The sequence below is a fragment of the Pleurodeles waltl genome, chromosome 7 (genome assembly GCF_031143425.1).
Source record: "Pleurodeles waltl isolate 20211129_DDA chromosome 7, aPleWal1.hap1.20221129, whole genome shotgun sequence".
NCBI lineage: Eukaryota > Metazoa > Chordata > Amphibia > Caudata > Salamandridae > Pleurodeles > Pleurodeles waltl.
This window is the reverse complement of record NC_090446.1, coordinates 782579036-782593199: the sequence shown is the minus strand read 5'-3', so window position 1 is coordinate 782593199 and position 14164 is coordinate 782579036. Positions and strand designations below refer to the sequence as shown.

The following is a 14164-nucleotide window of genomic DNA, read 5'->3' as shown; positions in this document are numbered from 1 at the left end:
ATTTGAACTAGCCTGGCTAATGTGGGGCAATACCCCAAAACTGGTCCTAGGATACTTGTTTCCGGTCCAGGCAGGACTTGGCTTGGCAGTTTGGGCTGGACTGTTCCTATGGGAAGCAGGGTCAAGATCGATTTGCAAAAGGCTGGGTCCAAACTGTGGTGAACAAAAAAACCAAAAAACAATGGATTGGGATGCAGTAACGAGTGATTGCCATTGGCTGTGATTATTTCAAGCATTGCTTCTATCATCTTGTTTTTGCAATCGGGCAAGTAACATAAAGTGAGGAGGAAAAAGTTTGTATCACCGCGTTTCCTGGTCCAGACAAATGGCCATTGGTTGTTGAAACATGATATTTAAGATTGACCTCCAGATATCTTGGATAACCGGTATTAAAAATATTCAACGTGCCTGGTAGAAGAATCCTGTGATTTCCTAGCATCTTTAGACTTTCAGCTGTAGAAACACATGCTCTTCATACTCCTGCCACCTAGTGTTGGGCAAGTTGTTTTTCTTTAAAAAAGTCTTGAGTCATGAGGTATAGTGTCTCCCTATTGTTGGTCATGCACATGAGCATCACATCCATTATTAGATTATTTTTTTCTCCGCTGTCCGGTTCAGATGTCTTTCTGCTCCGGTCAACGCTGCGTACTGTTGTTGCCAGGCCAGCTTGGATACTTCTTACTTCTCAAAAGAAATAAGATGCATTTAATCATTGGTTCTGAGTGTTGCGTATCCTTTTTCGTTGGCTCTGCGATCAAACACCTTTGACACCCCATACGTGCGTCACCCTTCTGGAGCTCCATTGATTCCTTGACACACGACAATGTGCGGTTGATGGAAATAACTCCATTCCCCTCCTGCTCAAATTGTTGAACGAAATACAAGACAACAGATCTCCATCAGGAGTAAGGCCTCCTATTCGGTATGCTTTGCCTTCCAAAATAAAAAGATCCTGTATTATGAGATTGTCACATTGCTGCGGCCCCGATGGGACAACACAGAGTGAGCGATACTCCAAACCTGTTGAGAGACCAGTACAACAAGGAAGAGCAGCAGCCAGAGGCTTCCGGTGCACAGTCGATAGGAGATCCGGCTCAGACACCTGAGTGAAAGAACCTCCACCTGCACAGAGTTCAGCATCATAAGCAGCCACAGTGAGTACAGACATACTCACTCCCACTCCACAACATCACTGTGAATCCGAGCATTGCCCTCAAGGGAGTTGAGCTTCGAGCCTGCAGGCCTATCATGATGCCTCTCTTCTGCCACTGCCACAGGGCCATGAACAGCAATGAACTGCTGATTTGGGCCAGAAACCCTCCACCCTCTCAGAGACCAAATCCTCCATGAAGCCATACCCTTTTGACTGTCTGAGGTTCGTTTCTCGAGGAAGAAAGGCGAACAGAGTCAAGGCCTTTTGACCTGAAATTGGTTTTGGCTTTGGCAGTCTAACGGACATCCTCTGCTTTGGAGGAAAAGAAAAATGGCTTTCAGGGAAGCTTCCTCTGTCACTTCTGAAGGTCACGACCACCATCCAAGAGGAGCTCTCTGCCAGACTGCAGCGCATCCATGTCCATCGCAAGACTGGACAAATTTAGCCGACCCTCCTTTCAAGACCGAGGACGCTACTCTTCCCAAGGGGAAACTGACTTTTGAGGAAGCCTTGAATCTGCCTTTGGAGCAGGCACCTATAGAGCCCTCTGCAACATGACAAGGGCACCTCACCACCACCCTCATTGCCTTGTCTATGTTCTCGCCTTTCTCTTCCTTTGCCTCCCCCTCCAATTCCTCCACACCCACCCTCTTCACTATTGCCTGTAGACCCTTTGCCAGATTCACCTCCGGATTCCCTTCCTTTTGGATTTGGGGTGATAGTCCTAGTTCTCCCTATTACCTGTATAATACACTGTACGACCCACAGCCCCATGACGACCTGTGAGACGATTATGATGCTGAAGCCCCTGGCAATACTGACTTTGACCTCTGTAAGAAAATGCTTCCTTTTATATGGTCACCCCCGGGGTTTTTAGACTGATACTGTTGGTTTTTCGAATCTGAGAGTGCTAACCTGGCCTCTGTGTCTATGCTCCTATCCTTAAATATGTATGTTGGATTGGCTCGTACTTAATTGACTAAGATAACTTCCTTGTAAGACCCTAGTAAAAAGCACCTAGGGCATATAAGTTAGAGGGTCACCTTGGGGATTTCAGCACCAGCTGCGCCACCCTGGTTGTGGAACGAGTAAAATGGGACATTCAGTCCTCCATTTGCAGGCTGGAAGAGCAGTTTAAACTGCTAGCTTGACTTTGCTGTTTAAAGTACTAGCAAAGCCAGACTTCCCCCTGGTATATGCATAAGCCATCCTTAAGGCAGGCCTGTCAAGTCCTAAGGCACAGTGCAACATGTATTTTATGTGTTCTGATAGTAAAATGCACAGTCTTTTTTACTGTGGAAAGGCATAAGTAGGGCACCCCTAGCACTCCGAACTCAGATCTCGACTAGACTGGAGGGAGGACCGAGGAAGCACTGCCCTGCTACACCATGGAACTGGTAAAGAGAGGCTGCACCCTGTAGGACTGCACCTGGTGGCTAGCAAAGGAGAGTTTGTTCCTGCTGTGTCCTGCTCAAAGAACAGTTGCCTCCAGAGCCCAGAGACTTCAAAGGCCAGCTGACTGGCCTCCTGTTTGCTTCACAGAGGTTCAACAGCTATAGAATCCTCCTGGGGAAAGTTGGTAGCCCAGAGTATTCAAACCGCTGCCGTGCAGCACAAGGGACCAGAACCCAAAGCACAAAGATGCACATGAGTTTGTTGAGCCAGATTGTGCCATCGGAGTGCAGCTTGGGACCCCTAGAGGATGAGTTATCAACTTAGGGAGGCTTGGCCTGTGACTGAGATACTGAGTGACTAGTAGTCCAGTGGCGACTGGACTTTTGCCAGCACCGACATATCTTTGTGGGATGTCCACCCTGTGACCAGGAGGACTGAGGAGCAGTCGCAGCAAGACCCCCATTGACAGCCTCTCATCCATAGCATCCTTGAGCATCTTCAGCATCCTTCATCCCTTGTATCAGGACCATTGCTATAGGAAAGTGCTACAGAGGTTTCAAATGTCTGGAACTGACTGAATACTGCTTCACCTGCTAAGTTAATTGTTTCTGAGAGCTTTGCTGGTCACCATGACTGTTGCCACCTGACTCCCTGATTGCTCAAAGCATGAAATTGTGCTAAAACTCAGTGAGAGGAGAGTATAAAGATAGACACTGCAGGAAAATGATTCACTGCCGAGTCTGCTGTGCATTGCCATTTCTGTGGGTTAACATTCTCATTACGATAGGCCCACTCAGATGAAATGGAGGAGTTTCACCTCCTGGACTAGTACAAAAAGAGCGATCAGGAATTGGTAACAGAGAGTTAAAGCATATTGACCACTAACATTCGATGTACGCTTGCTGCAAAAGACACCATTGCTAGTGGTGTAAACACGTATCCTCCTCTGCCAACATGCCTGCCTACTTGTTCCAGGCTTTGAACCAGAGGTGCAGCAGCGTCTTCAACTTGCCTTTTGATGGGGAACGTCTGTTCGCCCTACTAGTTGATCAGGTGTGGGAAAAATATAAATGGACACCTTTGAGGTGGACGACACAAGTGAACCTCCCATAATCCACTTTTCTACAAAGCTTTTACTTGTTCTGTCCGTTCCTAGAGGGGCTACAAAATCATGTTCCCCTCAGCTGCTGTAGGGTTTAGTTTTGTATGCTTTAGGTGTTTGTGCTTATCCAAAAACTATTGGAATATCTTTGTGTTGGATACTTCTGTCTTCAGATTGCTCACCTTGTAAATACCCCAGGCTCCTGTCTGTAATTGGAAAAGTTGAAATAGCTCTATTATGCGATCAAGTGGTGTTGCAGCTCTAATGACTTCGGTAGCTCCTTGGACTGGACATTTTACCTTTTGTTCTTGACTAACACACTCAAAAGAGCACGAAGAAACGGGAGAGATCCTTTAAACTATTTATTTTTTTAAATTATATTTTGGTACATTAAATATGAATAGTAACCAAACAGTATGCAAAAAGGAATGAAACAATGCGTGTCATGGTCAGGGAAGACAGCAAGAAGATTTCTAACATAGTTAATGAGTTCTCAACATCCTAACGCCCCAAAGCTATTTCCTAGGCGCTATGCTACGTTTTAATCGAAGCAGTACATAGCAAGCCTGTGGTTTGAGTTGCTTAGAGTGGACTGAAAACCAGTACTTCTTTTCGTTACGAAATAAAGGTTACTTTTCTGCACTGCAGCACAACCTGCCACTGAGGCTGGTTGGCACTTCAAACTGGTGTGACCTATAGCTTGATAGTCCTAGCTCAAAGCCCTTCTACATTCTGATCATATACTTTGGTTTTGATATTATCTGATCACTAATCAAATCTTTATATTTATAACACAAAACTGCGTTTGCAGAACCTAAAATATCAACAAGTCTAAATGTGTCATTTATATGCTCTTACAAATAAAAACAATAAAAAATGTCAAGTTATACAATGAGCGTCCACCATGATACGTCAGCGTCCATAACTGTAAGCAATGAAATGTCAGCATAGATGGTAAGCAGACATGATGCCAACAGTTTTGTGTGTCTAAAAAAGAGATAGAGATAAAAGACTGGAGGTAAGCATAACTTAAAAATAAGAGCCCTAAACAAAAACTGTCACAGTTTTCACAACAGTGTTCAGATGTTTGGTAATGTCTAGCTGTTCTGGAACTAATGCTTCCATATCTGCAAAATCACTGTCTGACACTCTCACATTCAATGTCAAGGCATTTAAAGTCAAGGAGATAGCCCGTGAGGCATCAATCATATTGATATCAAAGTCTTTAAAGTCCATTGCCCATGAGATCTACTCCTTTGATGTCAAAACGCAGATGCCATCCAAGATCAAGATCTAGCACATACCATCATCTTAGTTGAATGGAAGATCCTGTACTCCAGTTCTGATAAGCAACTGCTATGGAGAAGATCTATGTGTTTGTGGAATTTGGACCACAGGCAGTACGTACTCTGTCGTACTCCAAGTAAGTGGGAGACGTACCTCTCAGGCAAAAAGAGTGGAGATGTCATTCTTGATCATTATGCTAAACACCCTCTAGTACATGTCCTCCTTAATCATTGAGTCAACTCATATTTCAGTTTATGCCTCAGCTGGTAACACAAAATACTCTCCCCGTACCTTTGGTTCCAGCACCAGTGATACTGGTGACAGTTCTTCAGTCCTGTCCCCCAAAAAGGCATTTTGCTTTTACCCTTTATATGGAAAGATCAGGGAGGAGAGGAATATATTTAAGATGCAAATGAGAAGATATAGATCCCTTTTGACCAAAAGAATAATTTTTAAGTAATATCACAGCATAATTATGCCACCTGTTCTACCAAAAAGGTGCCATTATTCTTGTCCTTAACAATTCTTACAGTTTGAGCCAAGAGATCGGGAGCATCTAAAGTACATATTCCATTTGTGCATATTTAAGCAGCCTCTTCTGGGCTTTGAGGCATTGCAGCAGAAATACCAGAAAGGTCTAAAGTGATTTTTGTTGCAAACCTGATTGAGTCATTGGAGGAAATTATTATATGTATGTACATTGTTTTTTTTCTCCCCAATATTGCCACTTTACTATTAGTATTTGAGCGCTTTACCTGTAACATTAACTTCTTATACATGTTAAACTTACAACAACTACATCTGAAAATCTGCAGTTGGAGATCAGAAGGGAGAGTTGAAGTGGGCTGGTGAGTGCTTTTTTAATACAGTACACATAGTGTACTCTCTAAGAGGAGACCCTCCACTAGCTTCAATGTGAGTGGCAGCAGAAAACAAAGGCCTCCCCAATGTGCTCTGCCTTTGCTCTTCCTGATAAAGTGCAGAATGTACATGGCAGGGAAGAAAATCTGTGGAAATGCACAAAGCAGCTAAGCTAAGTAATGATAACAGCTGACACTTCTGTGTAGTTTGTTTACGTTACTCCATTGTATGAAATAGCTGTGAGCAGTAAAATAAGACCTTTGCCTTAGGGAGGTGTGTCTCTAGAAAGAGCATGACAATCATTCTACTTTTTATGGATTCAGAGATCATGCCAGAATGTAAAGAAAACTGGTTAAGTATACCTTTAATTTACTTCCCAATTAGTCCCCCAGTGTCTGGTGGGACATGAGTAGGTTTTCACCAACCTCACCCTGCATCCGTGCTGAGGTAGAAGCCATGATTCTTGATCTATTATTGTCTTCACTTTACAGAGGTTTTTTTTTTTCATGTACCATATTATTTATGGCTGTACTATTTATCCGTTTTAGATACTTTATTTGACCAAACGTGGTAGGAAAAATATTTGTGGAAGAACCCCAGATTGCTGCATAGCAGTTGTTGAAAATATAGTATGGTCTGAATAGTTAAAAAAAAATCCAAAATAGTAGCATCTTTTTCGTATGAAAACATTTGTTTGTGAAGAACCTGTTGTAAAGACTTAAGTTAATTTCTACTGTTCTGATAATTCAGTGCTAATTCCCATATTTGTCTTTGCTAATTCCCATATTTGTCTTTGTAACATTTGTCAAGCGTGTAAAGAGTTATCTTTTTGGGGTCAATATATAATAACCTTAAATAAAAAGCTTGGTCTTAATATATGGGCACACTCCTTAAAACACTTTTCTAAAACTATGTTCATCTATCCTCACCCCTGTCGGCCATCTAGATGACCCCCAGCTATGTACTAAGTCCTTATACCCACTTCACCCAAGTGTGTGCCTACCTACTTCATGTTTTAATGTAACTTCAGTTGTCTGCTTGCTGACATAGTGTTTTCATACGATTTAGGTTTGTACACTGGTTTGATCAACAGTGTTTCTATAATTTAACTTTGCTGTTGGTTTCTAACAGGAGCTAATGTTCATGCTATAACAGCAACAGGAGACACAGCATTGACCTATGCCTGTGAAAATGGACACACTGATGTTGCAGATGTGTTGCTTCAAACGGGGGCAGATTTAGTAAGTTAATTATTATTTCATTCTGTGTTATTTTGTCATTTAATGTCATAATACTTTCAGATAGATAATTTTTCATGCAAAATTCTCATCTAAAGATATATTTTCATTTGTTATCCATGATCCACAAAACATTTGTGTTCCCATTAATGGGGAGAACATCTATTTGTTATAGGGGCATATCATTGAGATGCTTTTTAAAAAAAAAATAATGAGTTGTCATAAATGCTGCAGAACACAACAAGAGACTATTATGTAAATACACTTCTATGAATCCCCTGGTGCGACACGATTTTTATAGGTACATTAAAGTTCCCAAACCATGTACTGAACACATGACGTTGTTCCTAATACACTTTTGGATACCAAATATGCTACATGTCTGTCCATTGACATTAGTGGGACACACCACAAGTGTTAATTGCCTACAATTCCCCACAATCCTTGGGACCCACACCGTATGCACTTTAAGGAAGTGATAGTGATTTATAGCCAGTTAAGATAGTACATTTTACAAGAGAGGACAAGTTTCTAGCCCAGCTGTGTCTCTTGCTAAATGCACCTATGTTCATGCTGAGGGTCATATGAATTGAGTCTCACAACAGATGTATCCTTATTGATAATCTTAAAATCATCCATAGCTTGTTCTCTGAGCACACTACATAAGCTGACAGTTAGGTTGGCGCTCAGCTTCTATGTTGAAAGGACTAAGCTAAAACAGTCGGCTTCTCAGCTGTTCGTGTCATTTGGGAAATCTTCTGGCCCTTCCAGCATGATGGGGCTAGTGCCACCTTTACAAGATGGCTAGCGTACTGCATATAGTTTGCCACACAAATAGTGGACATATGTCCAGAATAGTAACCACTCACTCACCAGGAATATTGTCTCGTTTGTAGTTTTTGCATGTTTGGTTTTTATACAGATTTGGAGAAAGAGATTTGAAAGAGGTATGGTTCACTGCAAAGCAGGTGGATACGTCTAAAATTTAGATGAATTAAATCTTTTTTTAAAAAAAAGGGCATTTGCTATGCTTTCTGTTTAAAGAAAAAACACTTTACATCTTTATTTTAGCAGATCTTTTACAGCTTAATGTGGGGGAACATTCAAATAGCATTGCAATCTGTAAGAAATAGCAGTGCTGGATAACAACGATTACAGATAAATGAATTTTTTTTTGCCTATATTGTCAAGCCTTTGACATACTTTGAGACTCAATTTCCCTGAAAAGCTTTAGGAATATGATAAAGTGCAAAACAGTCTTCTTGTGGTTGCAGTCTCCATGCTGACTGGGGGCTCCTCCAATTCTGTCTTTTTCCAAGTTTACAGGTTTATCCACGTTGCTCTCGTCTCACTTAAGTATTGCCTCAGTTAGTCACGCTTTCTGTCTTTTATTGATGGTGTTTCTTTTTAGGATCTGCCTTGACAGCCAAGCTGTTAACAGACAATTATGTGAGAACCACTAGGAGCTGGGCTTTGGCTCTGCCCACACATTGTTAGCCCAGAAGCTCACGTTTTGATTGGGGAGAAGTAGTGTGCTTCCACAAAAAAGTGCTTGCTATCTACAAAGCTGTGATAATGTTTTTATGTTTTCATTCAGCTGCCTGAGGTTGACCTTCCTGGGGCATACACAACATTGTAATGCTATTAAAATGTCTTGGATAACTAGATAGTTTAGGGTGCACAGATGAGAAGGGCAGTCATTAACCTATATGGAGTTTTAGGTCTGTGTTGACAGTTCAACTGTCCCCTGAACTTTTAACCGACATGAATATAATTCTGAAGTTCTTTGCTTCCACACATATCCATTCCCATGTTGTCTACTTGTACTGCTTCATGTTACCATACAACACTTTTTTTTAAAGCCAAACACATTGGAAATGTCAATTCTTGTTATGGTTTGGCATGACAGCACAGCTGTCACCAAATAATTATGTGAGCATTACTAGAGAGAGGCTTTGGCTTCTCCGATGTTTTGGGGGCCAAGAGCACATGTTTTGGATGGGCAGAAATTGCATTCTTCCAAAAAGTGTTAGCCCTCCACACAGCTGTGATGACTTTGTCTCCTTATCCAGCTGCCCAAGTTGGACTTTCAGTGGCACGTACAGGACATTTTAGTTTGATTGAAGTGTCTTAGATAGCTACATAATTGTTGTTGTTTTTTGCTGGCAGCAGCAGAAATGGAAGGGGACAGTCATTAAAGTACATGTGCTTGTAGGTCTGGCTTGATAGTGCAGCTTTCATGTAACATTTTAAACCACACCAATATTGTTTTTACAGTTTTTTTGTTTTTTTTTGTACACAAATTCATATTTATTACCATACTGGTTACTTATAATGCTTTACATTACCATCCCACATTCTTATAAAGCCAGACCTTTTGACATTGCCAATGCTTAAACAGTCAAAGTAGTGGGTTCCTTGAAGCGGATTTGATATATTCATTTATATTTTACTAGCTGTTTACTGGGAATTCCATTGCTACAGATTTTTATAGAGGAATAGTTGATAACATATCTAAAAATAAAAATGGTAATGTATTTTTCGTTATTGAACATTGCTTGTGAGACTGTTCAACTGTACTCTCACTTTCACCTTTACACTATTTACATTCAAAACAGGAACATGAGTCTGAAGGAGGACGGACACCTTTAATGAAGGCTGCAAGAGCTGGCCATTTGTGCACTGTTCAGTTTCTCATCAGTAAAGGTAATTTGTAAAATTACTTGATTCATTTGTTGCATAATTTGCTTGTTAGGGATGTTTAAAATGTAGCATTGCTGCTAGGTTTTGACACCTACATTGTATGTCAGAAATTTATGTAAGAAATTAAAGTTTTTCTTCATATATACCATTACATGACAGAGCTATGTAGAGCCACTACTATGCAGTGCTGACATTTGTACGATTGAGGTACTTAATTGTACGCATGTTGAAAGCCATGTGAGCAGTGCAGTTTGTCTTTCCATGTGGCATGCTGCTTGCTCTAGAGAGAATAGTTTTCGGACTTAATCTTCCATTGTATGTTATTGCTCCCAATTTATACAATGGCATTAATTGTATCTTTCTATTACCCATGGTGGACTGTGGGAATCCATGCAAGTATTTGCATCACATCTGCAGAGTTGATTGCCATGCTTGTCACCATTTAGTCACAGACATGATGTAAAAATGTAATTGTCTGCTCCAGCATCCAGATCTTTGCAACAACGTTCCTCTTTTCACATCTCAGTCAGTGACTTTAATCTGTGAAAGAGGGGTGACTATCCTGACCCTTTACAGCAAAGACTGCTCACTTTATCAGCTGAGTCAGTATTTTTATCCTCTTGGATTACTTCTACCTATCTCTGCTTTAAAGTGCAAGGATATTCCATATGAATCCAGAGGAGTATCATTAAACTAGTGAGAAGGATGTATGGCATTCCCAGATCTGTTTTTCTGGGCGCCTGCATTACATTTCTTGAAGGTTTCTCCATGTTGCCAAAGTACTCTGCAGTCATATTCAATCTTTGAAGGAAGAGCAGTGTTGCAGTAGTCTACTCCAATCAATGCATAGCTGTGCCACATTAATCTAATTTGAATCAGAAAATGGTGCCCCCATACAAATAGCTATATTGGAGCTATGCAGTTACTGCTGTATGCCACCAGCCTCTTGAATTTGATTCAAGTACCTTGTCCTGTGTGAACTTTCAAATTGCCCAAAAGACTTTGACTGTTTCACATAGGACCAAGAGCTTGTCTTCTTCAGTCATTGCTTATTTCTGTATATATTCAAAAAAATTAAAAAAAACTACAAAAACTGTTCACAGTATTGGGATGGGTAAGCAGCCCCTACTCAACATAAAATTGCTCATGGGTAAAGGAACATGGTGTATGATTTTTATCTCTGGCTGTTGATTCGTACAAAGTAAATCTAGCTTCATAGTCGTCTATTTCATGTTAGTCATAATTCCTCAATGAAAAAACAACTATTACTTTTCTACTTTCTGCTGTGGCCTATAGTAGCAACTTAATTCTCTTAATGTTGATTATCATGATAATGTTCAGTACTCTTCCCTTCTATTGGCGCTTTCACTTAGAAGGCCTATTATTGCATATTTGTGTATCTGAACTGCCTCATCACATCTTTGAGAGGCAGTACACAATTGGCAGGCACTACTTTGATAGTAGATTGAAATAACAAAGTATTGTTAGAGTACTGCTATTTTATGAAAATGTTTATTTTCCAGGTGCGAATATGAACAGATCAACTGCGAATAATGATCACACAGTTGTGTCACTGGCATGTGCAGGAGGTCATCTTGCAGTTGTTGAGCTTCTCTTGGCCCATGGTGCAGACCCTACCCACAGACTAAAGGTAGTAGTCCTCTGTTTGTTTCATTTTTGTTTAGACATGGGTCAGAGAAAATGTATTTTGACCCAAATCTTGGTTTGAGGCATGTATTAATAGGGTGTAAGTTTTTTTTATAGCATATGTTTTCTTTCTTGCAACAGGATGGTTCCACAATGCTAATTGAAGCCGCAAAGGGTGGTCATACTAATGTTGTCTCCTATTTGCTGGATTATCCCAATAATGTTCTACCAGTTTCAACATCAGACTTATCTCAGATCACGCCATCTTCTGATCAGTCTCAGGTAGTGATACCATGATTTAAACCTCTTCAGTGGTTTGTAATGTTTTACAAGAAAGTTGGTACAAGATTTTCAATTGAAATATTTTCAAAATCTGTTTTGAATGAAGTCTTTCAAATTGAATATTTTTGCTGTTTTTTTAACAGCCCTTATAATGCAGTATTTCTTTGAAAATTATATTGATTGTGAACTTTTTCAATATAATTAATGCATGTTTTGTGTGATGCCTCTTGGAAAATCAAATAGTATGTTCACAATTGGTGCATATTTTTGTGAAGAACATTGACACTCTTTGGCTTTATTGCCCTGTATGAATAACATATTTAAAGTTGTAGTTAATTGCCTTTCAATTTAAAAGCTTTAATAGCATCATGTATGAATATTTGTTTTTTGATTTTTAAGTTGTACCATTTTGTTTAGGTTCCACGTGTACCAATGCATGCACTTGCCATGGTTGTTCCCCCACAAGAACCTGACAAGGCTCCACAGGATGAAGCACCTTTAATTCTGGAAGTGGATAAAGGTTAGTGTGAAGTGCAGATACTGCAGTCATGCACATAAACTTTTAATGGTTGTCCAATTGAATGTCCACCATATCCTGGTGGAAATGTTAAGGTTTATTTTACAATCTCGATTTCTCATGGAATGTTGGGCCATCTCCTTATTAGTTTGAAGTCATAAGTCCTTTGATAAAAGGTTGTTAAATTGAATGACTCACTAGCTGTGGCCGATTTTATTTTTTAGATAAAGATAGCTTATAAACCAGTACAGTGGATCAGTAAGTGTTTAAATAATTTACATTTGAAAAAATAATGACTCAATATTCACACCTAATCTGCCTTCAGAGACCAGGCTATTGCAGGCATCTTAATATTTTTTCATGAGTATTGGTGATTTCATTGGTTTGACTCCTGTAGGTTCCCAAACGTTATGTACTTCTGCTATCTGCTTTATAATCTGAAAGTGTTAGTAGGTTTGAGAAACCGGCTGGTTCCGGTTTGGAAGAAGTGGAAAGGAACTCGAAAACCTCCTTGCCTTGATTTGACCCTTTTCTTATATGTCTCATATTGATCGAAAAAACAGCTGCATATTTTTAATATTTATATTGAGAACTTGATTAAAGCAGCTGAAAATGTGTATGGCTGATGATAAAGCAATTTTTTACCTTTTTAAGGGACCATTTGTATCTAACATTGGCCAACTAATACAGCTTGATCTAGCCCCTTTTCCGGGTGGAAATCACTGTGTGACTGTACATATTATTTCTCTCTCACTTTAGTAACTTGTTTTAGTTGTTGCCCCCCCTGCAGATCCTTTTCATGAGATGAGTGGGGCTTAAGCCCATCTCCCTCCCTCATTTCCTGTCACAGCTGTTCAATTAGTTTAACTGTGTCTGATTCACAGACGAATTTGAGTATAGCAAGTAATACTATTCATTTATATACTCTTACATGCCTTTGTAAATTGTCCCCAAAATGACCAAAGGCCTATTAGTAAAAGTACAATGAGGGCACAGTACTTTCTCCTTGTACTAATTACATATGGACAGTCCCTGAATATTCCTATTTTAGTTCTACTTTGATGTCTTCTCGTGCCAGTTTAAAATGGCTAGTAAGAGTATTGAGAAGCATAGCGCAGGAGGTACTACTTTATATACTGTAAAATGTCTTTACTACTTTATATTCAGAGAGAAAATTGCCTATAACCCTCAGTGTGTAACATTTTAGGTTTTCTTAGTTAATATTAGAAGTGTTGTAATAGTGACGTCATCCAACAAGATTACATTAGTGGCCATCTTATGCATGTTCACCGGCAGTGATCACCTCAGTGCATCATGCACAGCTGCCAGCAGTCATGTAAAAAGCATTATCACTTTGGAATGTGCCTGCATAGTTAATACATACAGCCATAGTTGCTCAAGGTAATCAGTGTAATAGTAAAAGGTATCACAAATGTCACATCATTTGTCACTCAAATATCTGCTTTACAAAATATTTTGAAAATTCAGCTATTTTTCTCCAAACTTGTGCTTATGAGTTCTGAAAATTCATGCATTTTTACTTCAATTTTGCTAGAATATATTCAGCCAAGCAAAAACGTTTTAATTAGTTACTGGGCATCATAATGGAGAGTTATTGAAGGTATCTGGAGAGCTAAAAGTAGCTCTTAAACTGGTAAGCCTGTTTTTTTTTTTTTTTTCCCGGTTCCGGACAACATAATCCTGAAGCAACGAGCACACCTGCTTTGACTTTATTGTGTCAAAAAGTTCCCAAAGCCTAGCTTTAAGCTCTTCGCTCAACCTCTTTTGGCATCATGAGAACTTATTTTCATTTTTGTGACAGAACATATTGGTTGGTGGCATGTGTGGCTGTAGATATGTAGATACACATGCCCTGCATACTCCTGCCATCATGGCTTGGACGTTTTCAGATTTGCGTCGTTTGAGTCACAAGATATAGTAACTTCTCCTTTAGTTGGCAGTGCTCGCTGTCAGTGGCT

At 39.9% G+C, this 14164-nt stretch overlaps 1 protein-coding gene across 3 annotated transcripts in view; it reads left to right on the top strand.

Moving 5' to 3' along the window:
- ANKHD1 (ankyrin repeat and KH domain containing 1) overlaps positions 1 to 14164 on the top strand; it is an 896896-nt gene that overhangs the window by 166939 nt on the left and 715793 nt on the right. For all 3 annotated transcript variants that reach the window (XM_069199295.1, XM_069199294.1, XM_069199296.1), the window contains exons 10-14: positions 6930 to 7039; positions 9655 to 9742; positions 11263 to 11390; positions 11528 to 11668; positions 12086 to 12188. In XM_069199295.1, coding sequence (XP_069055396.1) covers positions 6930 to 7039; positions 9655 to 9742; positions 11263 to 11390; positions 11528 to 11668; positions 12086 to 12188 — 570 coding nt within the window. The remainder of the gene's footprint in view (positions 1 to 6929; positions 7040 to 9654; positions 9743 to 11262; positions 11391 to 11527; positions 11669 to 12085; positions 12189 to 14164) is intronic.